The sequence below is a fragment of the Taurulus bubalis genome (assembly GCF_910589615.1).
Source record: "Taurulus bubalis genome assembly, chromosome: 1".
Classification (NCBI taxonomy): Eukaryota; Metazoa; Chordata; class Actinopteri; order Perciformes; family Cottidae; genus Taurulus; species Taurulus bubalis.
In genome coordinates, this window is record NC_136589.1 from 18,105,986 (window position 1) to 18,128,283 (window position 22,298).

Below are 22,298 nucleotides of genomic sequence, written 5' to 3' on the forward strand. Positions count from 1 at the left end.
TAATTTGACTCCAATACATTTATAATAGTTATTTCATTTATATGTATCATATTTAAGTTATTGTGGATTCTTTAGTTTTTATATTACTGTTTTTTATTGCTTATTTGTTTATTTATAATACTTGTTTTGATCTTGTTTCTTTTTACTATGCCTCTTGTTTGCACTTTACCCTCTGCTACTGTAAATCCTGTACATTTTCCGCTCTGCAGGACTAATAAAGTCTTATTTTATCTTTTTTTGGTAGGCACGTTGTGTTTTTTACTCAACTATGTATTTGATAAGTGATTAGTTACTTTACAGATTAAAAACATAAATCAAATAAAAAATATACATTTTTAATTTAGATTAAGCAGTACAATTTGTCAACTAAATTACCTCCATTTTTACCAGCATCATCATGAGTGATGCTCAAATATTAATACATCACTAATTCAATTATGACATTTTTTATCTGCAAAATGATTCTAATGACAAATCTTTTGATTTTCAAAATCAGAATCAGAATCATTTATTTGCCAAGTGCATTGCATGTACAAGGAATTTGACTCGGTAAAAGGTGCATAGAAATACACATAGAATAAAACAATACAATTGTAAAAAGAATAAACATAGTGCAATAATAGATCAAAATGGTAAACAACAAACAGATAACAATACTTGTATAAGTAACTTTAGTGAAATATCAAATATCTAAATACCCTTTTCCACCTCTGATTTTAAGATGTGAAATGTGCATGTAGCACTTCTTTTCAAGATTAATAAAACAAAAAATGTTAGCCTCACTAAATTTGTCTTTCATAACTAGACAAAGTCATCTGTTTTATTTTGAAAGGCCAAGGGGAAGTACTACATCTATTCTTAACGCATGCGCTGTCGTTCTCGTCTCTCATTGGCTGACGGCTCGACGCTGTACGTGTGTCGGCGCTTCCTCAACGTGACTCGCAGAAACAGCAAAATAGAAGATGGTGAGTATGAAAAATGGCGAAAAGGCCGCAATTTCCCGCGCGTTTACAGCTCGGATTTCTCGCTCAGTGTTTTCCCAGACTCGTTGTCGACGTGAGGAGGGCGACATGACGGGTTTAAGCGCGTTCACACAGTCAGAAATGTCAGTTAGGTTTGGGGTGTAGGGTGGGGCGGGGCGGGGGGGATGTTGGAATGGATTAACGATCACATGACAGCTGAGTAGTTTTACGACACTTTTCACCCTTTTTCCTGCCCGTCAGTTGAGCTAACAGCTGCTTTATCTGATGCAGCGTAATGTTGCAGAGGCGTAGAATAGCTATCTTTGAGATGTATATCTTTTTATATATCTTTTTTTAATATATCTTTTTTTTTAATTTAAAGTATTATTTATTATTTTTTATCTCTGAGATGTAGCAATGTAGTACAATAAGAAGTACAATATTTATCTCGGAGATGAAAAGGAGTTGAAAATGTAATATATATGTATAAAGTAGGGCTGCAACTAACGATTATTTTAATAATCGATTAATCGGTTGATTATTTTTTTGATGAATCGGATAAAAAAACTAAAAAGCATTCATTTACAATCCTTTATTCAAAAACAGAACTGACCATGCAAAACATCTTCAGAAAGCACAAACAAGTTGCTCCTTGAACATCCCTGAGCTGTTAATTAAAAAAATTAAATAAAAATGGACTAACACAAAAAACATACACATGTATGCTTTACATCTGCCAAATGTGAGCCCTTTTTACTATAATTGATCTCCTTGGAGCAGAGGCTGCTTTTGCATGCCCTGCTTTATCAATATGTATGAAATACTGGGGACAGTGGGAAGCTGTACTGCTCCTCTCACGTCTGTTTTGACCGTTGTTGGCTAAGCCCAACTACGTGATTTGATTCATTCTACTTGCAGCCAGATCCGCCGGTTTAATGTTAATGATTGGCCAAGACTCGACACGTCACATCAAAGTTGTTTTATTTTGCAAAGATCGCGACCTCAGCTTTTTTTTTTTTCTCACATACAACGAATCGATAATGAAATTCGTTGCCAACTCTTTTGTTAATCGATTTTTATCGATTCGTTGTTGCAGCCTTAGTATGAACACAAGTAAAGTACAAGTACCTTGAATGTGTACTTAAGCGAAGTACTTGTGTAGCTGTACTTCATTCCATAAGTGATTATAACTAAATTGATGTCAGCGCTTTGATTTTCTTCCTCGCTTCATCATCATCATCATCATCACTAACCATCGACCTTTTAAAACAAGCGATTCAACCCCATTGTTGTTTTTTGTTTGTTTTTTTTATGATTAAATATCTGTCTACTTAAATCCATTTTCACTTTTTAATTTCATTTTTTCCCTCTTTTGTTCTCTTTTTGATCCTCTTCGTGTCCTTGATCACACCCTTATGTCGTCGTTCCCTCTCACTTTCTCCCTTCCTCCCTATCTACCCCCCCTCTTCCTCACTTCCTCCCTATCTACCCCTCTCTTCCTTCCTTCCTCCCCTCCCCGTACCTCACTTCCTCCCTCCCTCTTCCTCACTTCCTCCCTATCTACCCCTTCTTCCTCACTTCCTCCCTATCTACCCCCCCTTTTCCTCACCTCCTCCTTATCTACCCTCCTCTTCCTCCCCCCCTCTTCCTCACTTCCTCCCTATCTACACCCCCTCTTCCTCACTTCCTCCATATCATTTCCCCCGCCTCCAATCACCAGGCCGGTCACCGGGTAAGTCCCAACCCCCTGTGTTCTGCTCGCCACACTAACAACAGGCGCTTTAATTACACCTGCTGCTCTCGGCTTTATTATTATTATTATTAAGTGTGGCTCAGCTGCAAGGGGTCATAGACCCCTGCAGCAAGCGCGATTCATGTTCTTCTGTGGGCTTAATAATAATAATAATCATAGTCTCACAAAAACTTTGGCGCGTATCTCCTCCTGCAGCGTTGACAGCATATGCGGTCCAAATACATAAAATCGTGTACTATGACTTTTCTAAGAGATTCGACCGGCCGTTTTCCCGAAAAATGCGAAAAACCGCGAGAAATTGTCCCATTCACTTGACTGGGGTTTCGGGCTGAAGAGAGCAAAAAAACATTCATCTTTGTGCCCACAGTGACTCGCCATAATGTATCGTAGAGAAATGATTTAAAGTTTAAAACATTGACAAAAGTCTGGAGTTTATTTGCCCAATTGGGCATTTTTTGATAGCTAGCACAGTTTTCATGTAATTATTGTTCAAGTTTAGGAAAATGTGGGAACCATTTCAGTTTACAATAAGTGTGTATGGGGCAGGTTAGAGTGGTGATGTCGCTAGAGCACGGAGGAGCTTTGTACTAACCCCCTTATTTGTTTTTGTATTTTGCCATTCACTCCACAATATTTACTTTTGAGGCATAATTCATATATGAAAACATTGGAAATATTGTGCTTGTGGTACACATGCGTCGTGGAATCCAACAAATTTATACTGTTTTGTCAGCAAGCCTGAAAGCGACATGAAGTCCGGCCAACTGCTCCATCAACCTCCATGTTAAATCGGACCACAATTTTCTCTCATGACGGAAACGTGAGCACTTTTTAAACTGAAGTTACGCTCTCATTTCTAAATCCTTATAAATATTTAAGGAGACGGAAACGTTCTAAGAAGTCTTGTGCTTCTCATGATTACGTTATTTTCACGATGGGATTCACGGTTGTCTGTCAACAATAGTAGTTTGAATGTTTTGATGGTTGTTTTCTCATTAAATCCACAGTCCAGTCTCCAGCTCAGCGACAGTGACACAGCTGTTTCAAGTTAGCCAATCAGGACTGCCACCATGGCAACCAGTGACACGGGCGCACACACACAGGAGGAACTGTCTGTCTACCTGTCTGTCTTCCCTTTCAACATAAAAGCCCCATGATTTAACTGTATCTTAACATAAAGCTCAAATGAGGATTATTGTATTAAATAGAAAATAAATACACAATTGTACACAATATTTGTTTATGTAATTACGTGATATGTTGCAGCAAAGTGCTGTCCCATTCATATTTACACCATCAAGCCCTCACAGCTAATGTTGGCATATATATATATATATATATATATATATATATGTACCTCAATAACACATCTCACTACCGGTAATGTATATATATTGTGACGTCTTACGGTATTAGCAGCCACACTTTCAAAATTTCTTGTGAAATTTTCTAGTTATTATTATTATTATTATTATTATTATTATTATTATTTGTTAGCGTCGGCATCGTGAACCTAAAGCTCCTGTATTAGATTCAAACCCCCGGCTTTCCGGTCATGTTGCTGGTGTTTCACGACTTAAACTGGTCCTTTACCAGTGAACCAATGAGCAACTGGAGACGTTTGTTGAATCTTTTTGTGAGACTGAAAAAGAATGAAAACAAGTTAATTGTTGTAGTTTTTCAGAGTAAAAAGAAGCTTTGATGCAGAAACTGTCCGTTGGCTGAATCGTTTAAATCTCGGTTTGTTTTCCCGCCAAAGTCGCAACGTGCAGCCGGATCCCGTCCTTGGCCTCTGAGGTCAAACGGTCCGTGTGAACCCGGGAGTTTGATCCCAACGACTCCGTGTGTTGTGTGAGAGTGTCATTATATCGCTCTCGTGGCCTGCATCTGTTATTGAGTGTCTGAAGTCCTGCTGTGCCGGTTCAATCCATTGTGTTCCACTTTTTTGTTTGTTTTTGTTTTTGTTTAGGATGACGTAAGAAGTAACTTCTCCAGTTTGACTTGAGACGCTTAACTAACTCGCTTGTTACTCACAAACTGTTTATTTACACGCTTGAGCTTTAAGAATCCAGCGCACTGAATTCACCTGGACAGGTTGTTGTTCAGGTGCAATAAAAACCCAGCAGTGTTTCTGCTGGTTTCAAACAAGACGACTTGATAACAAGTCACAGAGGATTCCCGTGGTGTCCCACAGGGCTCCGTCCTCGGCCCGCTTTCTTTTCTCAAAGTTCAGATGCTGCAACTCACAGCCTCTCTCATCCATGGGTGTCTTAACCTCCCTCTCTGTGTGTGTGTGTGTGTGTGTGTGTGTGTGTGTGTGTGTGTGTGTGTGTGTGTGTGTGTGTGTGTGTGTGTGTGACGCCTCCAGTTGGTCCTGGTGCTAGGTGACCTGCACATCCCCCACCGGTGCAACACCCTGCCAGCCAAGTTCAAGAAGCTGCTGGTCCCGGGGAAGATCCAGCACATCCTCTGCACAGGAAACCTCTGCACCAAGGAGAGCTACGACTACCTGAAGACGCTCGCCGGGGACGTGCACATCGTGCGAGGAGACTTCGACGAGGTCGGTGTGTCCAGAGAGCGCAGCCGGCTGTCACTCTAAACCTTAACATTGTCGTTAAAACGGCCGAAAATGCTGTTTTCAGCCTCTCAAATATGGATATTTCCTGCTTTTGGGCAGAAAACAACAAGAGCGTTAAAGCCTTCGCCTTGTTTAATAAACCAAATGATTCATCGAGAGAATACCCGTCAGATGAATTGATAATAAAAGTAATTATTAGCTGCATCACAAGAAATAAACTGGGCTGTCAGAGGTTTTCATTAAGAGGTTTTAAACTCGGGGTACAGACAGTAAATAAGGACATAATTGATGTGACTTGATATTTAATTGCGAGGCATCTCCGCCGGTAATAAAGACGTGTAATGAAATATAACTGCTCCCTCCTCTCTAATGACTTCCACTGGTAGCTGCTTCCACCGGTAGTACAGCAATACCCGCTCTACATAACGAACCTCTCCCTCTCAGAACCTGAACTACCCAGAGCAGAAGGTGGTGACAGTGGGCCAGTTCAAGATCGGGCTAATCCACGGCCACCAGGTGATCCCGTGGGGCGACATGGCCAGCCTGGCGCTGCTGCAGCGGCAGCTGGACGTGGACATCCTCATCTCGGGCCACACTCACAAGTTCGAGGCCTTCGAGAACGAAAACAAGTTCTACATCAACCCCGGATCAGCCACGGGGGCCTACAGCGCCCTGGAGAGGTAGAACCAGAACCATGGGAACCCGATGCAGGCCCTCGGCCGCACCGCTTCCCTTTTAAACTGCACCTCCATGCAGCACTTTTATGTGATTAAACATCAGATTTCCTCTCATGTGAGCGGCAGGAATTATATTTGATTATTTGCTTTTTATAATACGGGTAGATCAAATCAAGCATTCTGATTGGTTGAGAATGAGTCACGAGGTGTAGTTTATTCAGCCACAAAGTACTGTACAGCCTGTTTACATTTAGAGCGTTCAATATCAGTGCGCACTTAAAATAACAGGTAGATTTAAATTGCGCGACCGTTAGTTGTCATTTCAAGCTTGACAGTTACCAAACATGTTCGTGTAAACTTTGATATTGTAACGTCCGCAGTAACGACTCACAGACCTTGGTTTCCTTAACTTGCAGGTGTATTGCTTGAGTGTTCACAGTATTGCAACGGGGCTCTTCGCTAACAGTAACGTTAGCTCAAACGGAACAGCTAACAAGCTCACGTAGCATCACCCATACTAGCATAACAAACGACAACACACACGTCACTTCCTCCCTAAAATGAGATGAGGTATGAAAAGGATTTGACCACAAAATCATGATAATTTCCAGTGAGAGATAATTACGTTGGTAATTTCCCGACGCGAGGCAAGTTCTCTAAACATCGTGGAGGAGAGAAATGACGGAGAAAAGACGGACAGAAGCAGCAAGAGCACTTTTTTACATCGGTGGCTACGTGTCATCCTCCACCTGCTTCCAATCTGCGATTTACTGACCAGGCAGTCAGTTTTATAGTCCCGTATGTGCGTCCCGTGCGTCCCGGGACTATTTTCTCTGTCGCTGAAATGCGATACACAACGTTTGGTGGCTACAACTATTTTCTGCTGAAAGGGAGCTTACTATTACTATTTATAAAGTCGCAGGTATCCGTATTATAAAAGCAATAAGGTACTTGAGGCAGTACTGTGTCTACAATAATGTACAGTTCAAGGGTTTGCCGGCCCTCCGCTGCGCGTCGGGACTAACAACTCCCTTGAACAGTACATTATTGCACGACACAGTACTGCCTCTCATACCTTATTGCTTAAGTACGACACGGACGTTGGTGAACTGATGATTTTAGTTTAGTTTATAAAAATATTTAGAGTGAAAGCTGCTCAGTGATTTACTCGAGTACTTTAGTACAATTCTTATTCTTTTACTTGAGTATTTACATTTTAAGCTTCTTAATACTTCCTACTCACGTTAGTTACGAACGACTAATAAGGTATTATGATTTATTACTACAGATTAAACTACGCAGCAGTGTATAAAGTCATTAAAACAGCTCCAGTTACTTTACTTTCGGATTAATAATCCAAAATACAATCAATAATTATGATTAAGATGAAATAATGTATTAATTTACAAACTAAAAGTCATTCAAATGAATCATCTGAAACAGATTATTATTCAGTAATATAATATATTTAATTCTGAAATGATCCTTTTAATTTCGGTACTCAAGTATATTTTCATATTAGTACTTTATGTACTTTGAATGCAGGACTTTTACTTGCATGCAAGTATTTTTACACTTTGGGAGAGTTATATTCAACAAAATTGAACATTTTTGGGACTATTTTCTGTCGGATGAATATATTTTCATGCAGAGAAGAGATACTGCTGCTCGATGACATCACAGATCACCTGTCTTCTCTCCTCACAGCAACATCATCCCCTCTTTTGTACTAATGGACATCCAGGCGTCGACGGTGGTGACGTACGTGTATCAGCTGATTGGCGACGACGTCAAGGTGGAGAGGATCGAGTACAAGAAATCTTAGGAGGAGGAGGAGGAGGAGGAGGAGGAAGAGGAAGAAGAGGAGGAGGAAGAAGAAGAGGAAGAGGAGGAGGAGGAGGAGGAGGAGGAGGAGGAGGAGGAGGAGGAGGAGTTGGGTTAGCGTGGCTCACTGTATCGTTTAATTTCATTCCACACCAGGGGGCAGCAGATCCCCTGCAGTCACCACAATGTTAATGTCACTTAACTCTCAAAGAAATGTGTATTATATTGTTTGTAAGTCATCAGCATATTTGGTAACTGGAGAGAATAAGGTCACATGGATTTATTATCAAGAGAAATATTTGGTGCCATTTTTCTTTTCTTCTGTCATTTCCTGTTTCGTGTCCTGCAAACCAACTTCAGCTTCATGTAGTCAGCCTTTTTTTTCCATTTTGATTTATTTTCCACAATAAATATCTTATTTCACTTTGTCGGATTTGGAAGACTTTATTGTCTAAAATATATTTGATGCAACTTTAAGATCTTGTTGCAGTGAAACTAAGCATCTGTCAAAATGTTTTTTTAAAGTCTTTTGGTGGAGTTTGGTGTGTAAATAAGTATCTGTAATTGACAACACAATTACCGTACTCATAAATTACTCATATTCTCTGACTGTTTTTATTATAAAACTTTCCCGAAGAAAGTGACTTCCTGAAATCCCTGGCAGTTTAGAGATTTTTTGTATTCCACATATATTGTAGCAGGTACATTCATATAGAAAATGTGTAATGAAAACTACAGTGACCAAATACTTACAATCACAATAATAAACATTAAAGACCAAACAATACTTTTGCTCAAAGGTTTCACATTCTTGCAGAAAAGAAAAGAAGCAATTCTTTTGTAATTTATTATTAAATATTACAGCGCACATAAATACATTCATCAAGGGTGTTTTAAAGGTTTGGTTGTATATTATTTATATGTCCATGTCTTCAGCACTACTGATAAAAAAATATGAGATTTACAATTTAAAAGGTCATTTTTATGTCATAAAGACATGTTGGTTATCTGTCTGAATTCTGACGTCATGATGCTCTGGTCCGCTCTGTTTCTGCTTGAATCAGATCCAGATGATTATGAAGCAAGAAGTTTGTTGTCCTTCAGCCATGAAAGAGTTTATTCTCAGAGATTATTCTCAGGTTCTATGGTCACAAAATGTTTTTGTGAAATTTCTGAAGCTCAAAAGTATGATAGAAATGTAATAAATGTGATGAAGTGTCATTATCGCAGTCTCCCACAGAGAGTGAACTCAGAGGATCATCCTCTCCTCCTCCTCCTCTTCCTCCTCTTAAACTTGAACTGAATTGAATCAATTGGGGAAATCTCATAATCAGTTGTAATTTATGTATCAATTAATTTAGTTAAAGTTATCTTCTGTTATTTTAGGTAGTTTTCATCATGCGGATGTACGTTCAAGTGTTGTTCTGATAAGTGTGTTTTTTATTAGTTATTTAAAGCTGTAAACAGGTTTTCACAACTCTAGGCTAGGCCCAGGCCCCAACAGTAACATGCCAGGTACTATCAGGCTTGGCCCAGGCCCCAACAGTAGCATGCCAGGTACCACCAGGCTAGGCCCAGACCCCAACAGTAGCATGCCAGGTATCACCAGGCCCAGGCACTAGGCCCTGTAAAATATATGTTCAGATCCTGGGAGGTGGTGGGAAATGAGGTCCGGGATCCAAAGAAGTTATAGCAAAAGTATATTTAATAAAAAATGCGAGACAGCTTATGCTCCCGAATCGCGTAACAGTTTGTTTTCAACTCATTCGCGGGACTTAGAGTCCTTCCTATTGGTTTAATGTTTTATTACCTTTATAAACATATCATTGGCCCTGCCGTTTCAGGGGCAGGAAATAGACTTCTTCTTCCGTCTTCTTCTTCCTCCCCAAAAAGGGTAGTGTCCATTGTGTCAAAAGTCAATGTTCGGCTCCGCCCCCTCAAGCGAACAAGAGAACTACAACTCCTTAAAGCGGTAGTCAATATATCATGCAGCATGCAGTATTTGTCTAACATTCATTCACACATCAATCATTCTACAGTAATAAAAGTGACCTTCATATGCATACAATTACAAATCCCTCATAATAATATCCCTTATTAATAATCATATTTCATGCATTGTAATGTACACACAAACAACTTATTTTACATAGATGTGCAAGTCCAAATGTGACTAAGCTTAAAAAACACTACAGCCCCAACAGTATCATGCCAGGTACCACCAGGCTAGGCCCAGGCCCCAACAGTAGTATGCCAGGTACCACCAGGCTAGGCTCAGGCTGCAAAACAGTAGCATGCCTGGTACCACCAAGCTAGGCCCAGGCCCCAGCAGTAGTATGCCAGGTACCACCAGGCTAGGCCCAGGCCCCAACAGTATCATGCCAGGTACCACCAGGCTAGGCCCAGGCCCCAACAGTAGCATGCTAGGTACCACCAGGCTAGGCTCAGGCTGCAAAACAGTAGCATGCCAGCTACCATCAGGCTAGGCCCAGGCCCCAACAGTAGCATGCCAGGTACCACCAGGCTAGGCCCAGCAAAAGCTAATTTTGGCCTTGAGGGATGGCTTGTTGCCAATCAGGTGTGCAAGTATTAATGTCTCCTTGTTTCACCTGTATGTGCATTTGTCTTGTTCAGTGTTGATGTATGTGTCTCAGTGTTATATATGTGCTCATACTGTAGCTACAATTTGCTTTTGCTTATATGTGAATTGGTTTTGTCGAAACGTCACTGTCTGTTTAGCGATGAATCTTAGTTGCATTATGTTATTTAAAATTTTAGGTGCCTTCAAAAATCTAAATTAGTCTCTCTGGCTAACTCTGTGTGGCAGAAGGCTGCTCTTGTCATTGGCTGGGGTAGCGGCGCACCCCTTAATCACAAGCGCATCGCTGGCCAATCGCAGTGGGTGGGCAGCCCCCCTTCTTGAAGCGGATGACTTTTGCCTGATCGGTAGGTAGCTCCCCTTCTTGTGTTTATATAATTTGGCTATTATTACATTACATTATTATAATTAATTTGCTGTCATCCCTTGTACAGGGGACTGTTGGATGGCTCTGAGCAGGACGCTGCCACAAAATGGCTGTTGCTAACCGCTCACCATTATAGAGCGCTGCTGTTTTGCCTTCCGGCTCTACTTTAGGTTTCGTTTTGCCTGAGCAGTTGGGTTTGACGTGTTCGGCTATGGCTGTACTGCCAACCGGCGGTTGATTCCCCGCGGTTTTGCTCCCGGCTGCGTCGGACTGACAGCGCCGGCATACCGGCTCCGACGAGGAAGGGTGACGTCCCCAGCCTGGGTTCTAATGACCACTCCTTTCTCGGATTGAGCCACTTTTACTGTGTTTGACTAGTATTATTGTGGTTGTTTTGTCTGTTCTTCTTTTTCTTTTGTTTGATAGAGCCTTTTGTTTGAGCGCCTGAGTAAATTGTGTTTTTTTTGTTTTGTAGGGGCTGCTACCCAAGGTGGTGAGGCTGGTGCCGCCGGATGCGGGATCTCTCCTTGTGTGGTTTTTCGGTTACCCCGGGTTCCGACCCTCACGTGTGGCTGTGTGCGTGAGTGTGGTGTGGTGTGTGCACGCGTGATTGGGGTGCCCCTTTTTGGGACCCGCACCTGCACTGGTTAACCCCTCGCCACCGGTAGGTTGCAGCCCTACACCTCCTTTGACGAGTCTTTTATTAGTATAGTGTTTATTTAGTATAGTGTGTCTTTTGGACCGCCGTGGTCAAATAAAAGCTTGTTTTGTATACTGGAACCACGCCTCTGCCTAGAAGTCTGTAAAGTGAACCTGTGTGTCCTCGAAGTCTTGCATTTTGCAGACATGCTGAATCTTCCGGTGTAATTCTGGAGGTGGCGTTGTCGGGCTCTGACATTTAGTTACCCATTCAAACCAACGGAAATCACGTAGTTTCTCCCTCTCGCCACATTTGGCATTGTCGGCAGGATTTTCTGCTTTGAACGCGGAGACGTGTGTTCCAGCTTTTTTTTCTTTGTTTTGTTACAGTAAATGTTATTTGGGGTATTGTGTTATTTTTCTTTGGTAAAAGCAAAACAGCAGCTGGTTCTTGGAGTTTCTGGTGAGTCTGTGGCGGGTTCTGGTAAAGTATTTGGCTTACCTATTTTTGTTCTTTTCTTTACCTTTGTGCTAATTCACCTCAGTAGAGTCCTCCTTCATCGGGCCTCCTGTAGTAATGTCAGAAGATCTGCAAGATTTGCAGGACCTAATTGCCCAGTTGACAGCAGAGAATGAGAGGCTACGTCAGGAACAGGTACCCAACCCCCCTGGCCCTAGTACTATTCCTCCTACTTATGTGCCACCCAACTGCTCAGGTCAATGCTAATGCCCCTGTTACAGAGAGGCTATTGCTAGTGTTCATGCCCCGAGACAGGAAATGCCCTATGTTTAGGGGCCGGTCAGGTATAGGGTTGAATGAGTGGAGTGAGGAGGTGAACGCATGTATGAGGGCACGCAGGTTGTCTAACTCCAATCAGGTTTTTTTTTTGGATCACTTGGAAGGAGAGGCACGTGAGGAAATTAAGTTTCGCTCTAGTGCAGAATGAGGGGATCCCGATAAAATAATTGCTGCGTTACAGGGATTGTACGGGTGTTCCGAGTCATATGTAGCCTTACAGGAGGCCTTCTTCTCCAGAAGACAACAAGACAGGGAGACATTACAAGAGTTCTGCCTTGCTTTGCTGAGCCGTATGGAGGCTGTAAAACAGCGTGCACCTAGCGAGATGCTAAATGCGGAAGTGTTGTTGCGAGATCAATTTGTGGGGCACGTTCTAGATGGTGCACTTCGTCGTGGCTTAAAACAGTTTGTACGGGGGAAGCCGACCGCAACTTTGCTTGACGTCAGGTGGGAGGCAATAAGGTGGGAACAGGAAGATTTGCCAGGTGGCATGAGAGGCCGAAGTCACTCTGTTCCTTCAGTCCTTGGTATACAGTACGGTGTTCAGGGTGGGTCCCCGGGGATGGCACCTCCTTACCCTCAGTCCTCACAGGCTCCGCCACAGTCTGGTGGGCAGTCCCATCCAGCCCAGGCTTCGGAAAACTAGCCCCCACCGGACTGCAGAGCCACTGTTCGGTTGGGCCCTCTACTGGCTCCGGGTTTGTTTGCAGTGGAGCAACGGAAGCCTCCAAGTTGGTGTCCTCGTGTCCACATATGGATGTGGACATGGGTGGAATTAAGGTGCCTTGCTCGATGGACACAGGATCCATGGTGTCTACTGTCACCGAGAGCTTCTTCCTCCAGCACTTTGAGCCGTGGGGTCAAGAACGACTCAAGTCTTGCCACTGGCTGGAGCTTTGCGCTGCTAATGGTTTGCCCATTCCTTACATTGGTTACCTGGAACTGGACGTTGAGCTTTGTGGCAAGTCGATGCCACGCTGCGGGGTGTTAGTCGTAAAGGACCCCCCCGCCGATTTGTCCCGTCCGGCCCCTGGTGTGTTGGGGGTGAACGTGATCCGCAGGTGCTACAGAGAGCTCTTCGGGCAGCATGGCCAAGCTTTGTTTGATTTCCCCCCAGTATCTGGGGCACCAGAGTCTCTCGTGGATGCGCTGCAAAAGTGCCATAGTGCCAGTGTGCAGACCCCATTGGGTACTGCAGGCAAAGTAAAGATCCGGGGTAAGAAGGCTTGTCGTATCCCAGGGGGCACGATGCAAGTAGTGGCGGCTACGTGTGCTGAGCAGTACTCGGGTGCCACTGTGTTGTTCGAACCCCCTGAAACTGGCTTACCTGCTGGGCTGCTTGCTTCACCTGCCCTGGTTCGAGTGATGCGAGGCACAGCCTACATACCGATTGTTAATGTGGGCACAACTGATGTGTTGCTTTATCCCCGCACCATTGTAGGCACCTTGGATGCTGTTAATGTTGTCAGTCTGCCCACAGGAGTCACCGAGAAGCCATCTAGTGTAGCCACCGTGGCATCTCAGTCCGTTCTCCCAACGGTGACTGATCAGCTGGAGGCCATTGACCTGTCTTCCTTGTCGGCGGAAGAGACGGATCAGGTGAGGTCTCTTCTTGGGAAGTACACTTCAGTATTTTCTGCGTATGAGGGGGATTTGGGTTGTACCAACTTGATCACCCATGACATTCCGCTCTTGAATGACGTCCCTGTCAGACAACCATTCAGGCGTATCCCGCCATCAGAGTATGAGGTAGTAAAAGAGCATATCAATCAGCTATTGGAAGCACAGGTAATCAGGGAGAGTAGCAGTCCCTATACTTCCCCTATCGTTCTGGTGAAGAAGAAGGATGGTAGTCTGCGCGTTGACTACCGCCAACTTAACAGCAAGACCAGAAAGGATGCTTTTCCTTTACCTCGTATCGAGGAATCTCTGGATGCACTGACTGGTGCTCGCTGGTTTTCCACCATGGACCTGGCTAGCGGGTATTAACCAGGTCCCAATGGCTGAGCAAGACAGACCCAAGACAGCATTTTGCACCCCATTTGGTCTGTTTGAGTGGGCTCTGCAACGCCCCCGGTACATTCCAGAGGTTAATGCAACGTCTATTTGGTGACCAACAGTGTCAGTCCTTACTTCTCTACCTTAACGACATTGTGGTTCTCTTCCTCAGTCAAACAACATCTGGAGAGACTAGAGGTGGTACTGGTTCGGCTGCAGCAGGAGGGTCTTAAGGCGAAACTCTCCAAATGTGTGTTTTTCCAGAAGGAAGTGCTTTACTTGGGTCATGTCATCTCGGACAAGGGTGTCTCCACCGACCCGCGCAAGATCAAGGTCGTGGCTAACTGGCAGCCGCCCTCTACGGTCTCTGAGCTGCGGTCGTTTCTGGGGTTTTCCAGCTGTTATCGTTGCTTTGTAGAGTTTGTGGAGTTTGTCTCCATAAGCTAGAGGCAGAGCTAGGAGGCACCAAGGCCAGAAGGAGGGCAGGGCCAGACGTTCTTGAGAAGTGGACAGAGGAGTGCCAGTATAGTTTTAGTGCGTTAAAAGCCAAACTCACCACTGCGCCTGTCCTGGCCTATGCTGATTTCTCCTTGCCCTTCATCCTTGAGGTGGATGCAAGCTTTGGCGGGCTAGGGGCGGTGCTCTCCCAGGAGCACGGATGTAAAGTTAGACCGATCGCCTATGCCAGTCGAGGTCTGAAACCCACTTAGCGCAATATGCAGAACTATAGCTTGATGAAACTTGAGTTCTTGGCGTTGAAGTGGGCCATGACCGAGGAATTCAGGGAGTATTTGCTCAGCCATAAGTGCCTTGTTTACACAGACAACAATCCATTGAGCCGCTTGTCATCTGCTAAACTCGGCGCGACTGAACAACAGTGGGCAGCCCAACTTGCATCCTATGACTTTGAGTTAAAATACAGGTCGGGGAGAAGCAATCAGAATGCTGACGTCCTCTCCCGGCAGTATCCACCAGGTGAGCTGGACATGGAAGCCATGGCCCTGGCACCTTGCTTCCGGAACCGTTGCAGCGGGCATTGCAGTTGGGGAAGGTTGAGGCAACCCAAGCTGCTGTTTCGGTCTTGCCTAATCGCACACTGTCTGACCTGTGTTCTCTGCAGCAGGCTGACCCAGTTATTCAGGAAGTCGTGTGCTTCTGGAGACAAGAGCAGCGGCCTAACCATGAGGAGCGGAAACAGTTATCTCAGCCTGCATTGGTGCTGCTCCGACAATGGGACCGCCTGGTTGAGCAGAACGGGATCCTTTGTAGCCGGATTTTCCGCCCTGATGTGTGTGGTGCGCAGAGACTCAGGTGCAGAGGGAAGAGACCGGAGGCAGATTTGAGCGGTGAAAAATCCAAAACATACTTTACTTTAAAGTTACTTCAAAACTCAAAACAAAACTAGAAAAAGGTGGCACATAACATGGAACACATGAACACACAGGAACAAAGACAATCCGACAGGGGACAAGGGAAGGTGGGGGAGTATATATAGGAGAGGGGAAACACAGGTGAAGGGAATCACAATCAGGGGACACACATGGGGTGGCTGAGGGCAGGTGAAGGGAATGACATAATCAAGACACACATGCACACAACCAATTAACACAAGCCACAGGGCGTTACAGGCTCAACTTGTTTCTAAGCTCTAATCGGTGCACAGTTGCAGTTGTTCATGGGCGTGTCCGATGGTAACAAAGAGCACTGTGGGACTTTCCCCCTCTTGCCTGCACATGCAGAAAGCACGGGGAACATCCACCACGGGGAACATCCACTACCCAGTGCAGGAGAGCTGGTTATTGCCTTCAATCCAGACGAACAAACACAGGACATGAATACTTCACAACTGTGATGTTCACGTTTGTGTGTGATGCCGGAAGAATGTGCCATAGCCATGTGAAAATATAATATATATATATATATACCCCAAACTGGCGGTGTGAAATTATAAAACATTATATATATATATATATATATATATATATATATATATATATATATATATATATATATATAAAGCAGATTCTGATTCGATCATGGAGAAGCACTCGTGTTGAATGAAATGAAACTGTAAATACAACAGTTTCACACTTAAATTCCCTCCGGTGTCATTGCTTTCCAGAACAATCTTCCAGGAGAAAGTGCAAACGCCCAAGCGAAGGTTTTCCATTTGCAAACCGCTTTCCAGAAATGACTCAGTCAGCACAATGGAATGCTGTTTGATATCTAAAACCTTCACTTAAAGTCACCAGCCAACAAAAAACCTGTGTGTGTGTGTGTGTGTGACTATAACAAAACATCAAACCAAGCTGTGAGGCTTTGGCTGCTGTTGTTCTGGTGTGGACAAGATAAGATGTTGTGTTACACCTTTAGGTCATCATGGAAGTCTGTAGGAAACCTCCATGCTTTATTCTTAACCTGCAGTCACACCGGAGGGCCCTGAAGTGGTTTGTTTTTCTGCCTGTCTAGTTGAAATGATGCTCAGGGTTGACATTAAAACTCATAAAATCATATTTGTGGTTTTGCATGTTCACTACAAGTCAAAAATGATTATATTTTGATTTAATTCTGCGTTATTTGATTTCATACAACTTGTGGATACAAGTCGTAAACACAGAATTGTTCAGGCAAATCATGTTAGCGAACGTATTTACACACGTAGCAGTCATGGGGCAACATTATCGTTCACTAAGAGTCGCCTGTGTGCCACCTGATGAATGTGAGTTCAGTATTCTCAGTTTTTTAGCTCTGTTTTTGGTCTCCACCCCCTCCTGAGGGACATATCTGTCTAAACGCTCCACTATGTTCACCAGTTGGTCTCTAAAGCTCCATTTATACTCGCTGTAGTGAACTTGACAGAAAAGGACAAAATCACGGCTCGCAAGTGGTGCACGAATGTATGTTTCTTTACAAGACTTCTACAAAGGCAATAAAGTACTCCATGAATATCCCATGTGTGTTTACAGATGATTGCGTTTGGTTTATGTGTTTTTTTTGCCGGTTCCACTCGTCGTCTTTTGGATTCGTTCCGGTTCATTTAGTAAGGATCAACTTGATTATTGTTTACTTTAGATTTAAGTCATATTATCAACAAATCAATCTGCTTTTAAACGGTTTCACCGAGCAACAATAATGTCCAGCAGACACTTTGACCTTCCTTTAATCAGGTGGACTGAACCTTTAATCAGGTGGACTGAACCTTTAATCAGGCGTACTGAACCTTTAATCAAGTGTACTAAACCTTTAATCATGTGTACTGAACCTTTAATCAAGTGTACTAAACCTTTAATCAGGTGGACTGAACCTTTAATCAGGTGTACTATACCTTTAATCCGGTGTACTAAACCTTTAACAAGGTATACTAAACCTTTAACCAGGTGTACTATACCTTTAACCAGGTGGACTAAACCTTTAACCAGGTGTACTGAGCCTTTAATCAAATGTACTAAACCTTTAACCAGGTGTATTAGACCTTTTACCATGTGTACTAGGCCTTTAACCAGGTGTACTAGACCTTTAATTAGGTGTACTAAACCTTTAACCAGGTGTACTAAACCTTTAATCAAGTGTACTAAACCTTTAACCAGGTGGACTGAACCTTTAATCAGGTGTACTAAACCTTTAATCAGGTGTACTATACCTTTAACCAGGTATACTAAACCTTTAACCAGGTGTACTAGACCTTTAATCAAATGTACTAAACCTTTAACCAGGTGTATTAGACCTTTAACCATGTGTACTAGGCCTTTAACCAGGTGTACTAAACCTTTAACCAGGTGTATTAGATCTTTATCCAGGTGTATTAGACCTTTAATCAGGTGTACTGAACCTTTAATCAAGTGTACTAAACCTTTAACCAGGTGTACTAAACCTTTAACCATATGTATTAGACCTTTAACCAGGTGTACTAAACCTTTAATCAAGTGTACTAAACCTTAAACCAGGTGGACTAAACCTTTAATCAAGTGTACTAAACCTTTAATCATGTGTACTAAACCTTTAATCCGGTGTACTAAACCTTTAACCAGGTATACTAAACCTTTAACCAGGTGTACTAGACCTTTAATCAAATGTACTAAACCTTTAACCAGGTGTATTAGACCTTTAACCAGGTGTACTAGACCTTTAATCAAATGTACTAAACGTTTAACCAGGTGTATTAGATATTTAACAAGGTGTACTAAACCTTTAGCCAGGTGTATTAGATATTTAACCAGGTGTACTAAACCTTTAACCATTTGTATTAGACCTTTAACCAGGTGTACTAAACCTTTAACCAGGTATACTAAACCTTTAACCAGGTGTACTAGACCTGTAATCAAATGTACTAAACCTTTAACCAGGTGTATTAGATATTTAACTAGGTGTACTAAACCTTTAACCATGTGTACTAGACCTTTAATTAGGTGTACTAAACCTTTAGCCAGGTGTACTAAACCTTTAACCAGGTGGACTGAACCTTTAATCAGGTGTACTAGACCTTTAATCTGGTGTACTAGACCTTTAACCAGGTATACTAAACCTTTAACCAGGTGTACTAGACCTTTAATCAAATGTACTAAACCTTTAACCAGGTGTATTAGACCTTTAGCCAGGTGTATTAGACTTTTAACCAGGTGTACTAGACCTTTAATCAAATGTACTAAACCTTTAACCAGGTGTATATAGACCTTTAACCAGGTGTATTAGATCTTTAACCAGGTGTACTAAACCTTTAACCAGGTGTATTAGACCTTTAATCAGGTGTACTGGACCTTTAATCAAGTGTACTGAACCTTTAATCAAGTGTACTAAATCTTTAACCAGGTGTATTAGATATTTAACAAGGTGTACTAAATCTTTAACCAGGTGTACTAAACCTTTAACCATGTGTATTAGACCTTTAACCAGGTGTACTAAACCTTTAATCAAGTGTACTAAACCGTTAACCAGGTGGACTACACCTTTAACCAGGTGTACTAGACCTTTAACCAGGTGTACTAGACCTTTAACCAGGTGTGGTTAAACAGGTTAAACAGTCCTGGAGTCTTCAGTGTGGCTTCAGTGGGATTCGTCACAGCAGGAAAACGTTCGTCTTGACACGGAGCCTGAAACCGCTCCATCGAATTCATCCAACGTTAATTTTCATTATTTACCATCTCATAATCTTGACTGACTGATGAGATATTAAGTCATTATTTTGAGATATCAAGTCATTATTTTGAGATATAAAGTCATTATTTTTAGATATTAAATCATTACTTGGAGATATTAAGTCATTATTTGGAGATCATTTGATATAGTATCTCATTATAATGACTTAGGGGAGGCGCGGAGTCGCACAGCTCATCAATGTCACACTGGTATACACGGTTGCACACGCAGATCCGCGGATCTTTATTTTTTCATCACAGGCTATCATAATAATATGACATAAGCAGTTGTAGTAGTAGAGCTAGCAGCTGTAGTATTACCACATTATTGTTGTGGCTCTTATCAACATGATGCAACAAGCTCCACTTTCTTGCCTAAAGGGAAAATGAAAGCAAAGTGTCGGTGATGTGATGGAAAGTCCCGTTCATGCTCCTCCACAAAGGAATCAGAGCTGGTCTCTCAGACGAAGCAGCGATCAGCAGGAACGTGCACCAAGCAGATATCACAGCGAGAAGATAAAGCCTTGAAACCATTCAACCTGGATATGAAGAAAATCAGAGCAATCCCGGGACTGAGGAAGCTCGGGAGGACCGTGAGCAAGAAACATTTAATAGAGAATAACAACAACGACGAGAAAGAAGACGGTAAGACTCCGTTAGCTGGCTTTAGACGCTCCTTTATTCATTTTGACTCATTGTTTTAGACCATTGTTATCCTTTTATACCTTCTCTATATACCTTCTATTACTGACAATAGATGTAGGTTTATATTTCAATACGGCTTGAAATTAATACAAATGTAGAAACTATGTTCTGATGTATGTGTGAGGAATGTGCAGTGTAGAAGTGATGTGGTTAATTATGTAGTAGTATAGTAATAGTTTTAATTGTTATATCGTCGTCTCTCTGCCTTGTTTATATTGTTTCAGTTTGTACCATGTAAAGGGCCCCTTGAGTACCTTTTAAAGCACACAAATTAAATGTATTATTATTAGAAAACAGGTCTATTAAAGCGATACAGATATAAAATGTGTAAAAACGGAGAACTGCCATGAAAAGTGGAGCCCGTTCAAAGTGTTTGGACAACTGTGCTAAATCAAGTTGAGCCATACCAATCTCTAATTTGTACTAAAGTACGCCACTAGGTTTAACCCTTGTAAAAAGAAGCGAGTCAGCAAAACTGTGCCACACATGTATAGTTTCTATGTATTTTATAGTAATATTACAGTGTCTTTACCATAAAAGGCTTTCAGCCATACATGTGTGGGTGGCTGTGGCTCAGTGGTTAGCGTTCCTGTCCTTTAATCAGAGGGTCAGTGGTTTGAGCCCCGGCTCAGCCAGTCCTTGGCGATGTGTCCTTGAGCAAGGCACTTAACCCTGAACTGCTCCCCGTTGCTGTGTCTACGGTGTATAGAGCTTTTGATAAAAGCGTCAGCTAAATGTAATGTATAGTTTATTTGTATTTTACAATGTTTTTACCTCAAAGATTTTCAGTCACACATGCATAGTTTATTTGTATTTTACAGTAATTTGTACAGTGTTTCCATCCATCCATCCATTATCAGCCGCTTATCCGGGGTCGGGTCGCGGTGGCAGCAGGTTCAGCAGGCCGACCCAGGCTTCCCTCTCACCCGCAACACTTTCCAGCTCATTCTGGGGGATCCCGAGGCGTTCCAAGGCCAGCCGGGAGATATAATCCCTCCAGCGTGTCCTCGGTCTTCCCCGGGGTCTCCTACCAGTTGGACGTGCCTGGAAAACCTCTAATGGGAGGCGTCCAGGAGGCATCCTGACTAGATGCCCGAACCACCTCAGCTGACTCCTTTCGACACGAAGGAGCAGCGACTCGACTCCAAGCTCCCTCCTGATGTCTGAGCTCCTTACCCTATCTCTAAGGGTGAGCCCGGCCACCCTGCGGAGGAAGCTCATTTCGGCCGCTTGTATTCGAGATCTCGTTCTTTCGGTCACGACCCAGAGTTCGTGACCATAGGTGAGGGTTGGAACATAGACCGACCAGTAAATGGAGAGCTTCGCCTTCCGGCTCAGCTCCCTCTTCACCAGGACGGACCGGTACAGCGCCTGTTTTATTGCTGCAGCCGCACCGATCCGTCTGTCGATCTTCCGCTCCACCTTACCCTCACTCGTGAAGAAGACCCCGAGATACTTGAACTCCTTCGCTTGGGGTAGGCAGTTTGTCCCCACCTGGAGGGAGCAATCCACCGGTTTCCGGCAGAGCACCATGGCCTCAGATTTGGAGGCGCTAACTCTCATCCCTGCCGCTTCACACTCGGCTGCAAAACGCCCCAGTGAATGCTGGAGGTCACAATCCGAGGAGGCAAACAGGACCACATCATCCGCGAACAGCAGAGAGGCGATCCCGAGACTCCCGAACCGGATCCTCTCCGCCCCCTGGCTGCGCCTAGATATCCTGTCCATGAAGGTCACGAACAGGACCGGTGATAAAGGGCAGCCCTGGCGGAGGCCAACACCCACCGGGAACGTGTCTGACTTACTACCGAGGATACGAACACAGCTCCTACTGCAGGCGTACAAAGACCGGATAGCCCGTGCCAACGGGTCCGGCACCCCATACTCCCGCAGCACCCCCCACAAAAACCCCCGAGGGACCCGGTCGAAAGCCTTCTCCAAGTCCACAAAGCACATGTAGACTGGTTGGGCAAACTCCCAGGACCCCTCCAGTAGTCTTGCAAGGGTAAAGAGCTGGTCCACTGTTCCACGACCGGGACGGAATCCGCACTGCTCGTCTTGAATCTGAGGTTCGACAAGCGGTCGGAGCCTCCCTTCCAGCACCCTGGCATAAGCTTTTCCCGGGAGGCTGAGCAGTGTGATGCCACGATAGTTTGAGCACACTCTCCGGTCCCCCTTCTTGTAGATGGGAACCACCACCCCAGTCTGCCAGTCCATGGGCACTGTTCCCGACCCCCATGCGACACTGAAAAGGCGTGTCAACCA

The 22,298-nt window shown here is 43.5% G+C and overlaps 1 protein-coding gene across 1 annotated transcript; it reads left to right on the forward strand.

Annotated features, from left to right (window-relative positions):
- Positions 1–899: 899 nt before the first annotated feature.
- vps29 (VPS29 retromer complex component) lies at positions 900–8,434 on the forward strand. The gene is made up of 4 exons (XM_079215892.1): positions 900–965; positions 5,084–5,275; positions 5,738–5,973; positions 7,678–8,434. The coding sequence occupies exons 1-4, from the start codon at positions 963–965 to the stop codon at positions 7,793–7,795; spliced, it is 549 nt and encodes a 182-aa protein (XP_079072018.1). The 5' UTR covers positions 900–962; the 3' UTR covers positions 7,796–8,434.
- The last annotated feature ends 13,864 nt before the right edge of the window (positions 8,435–22,298 follow it).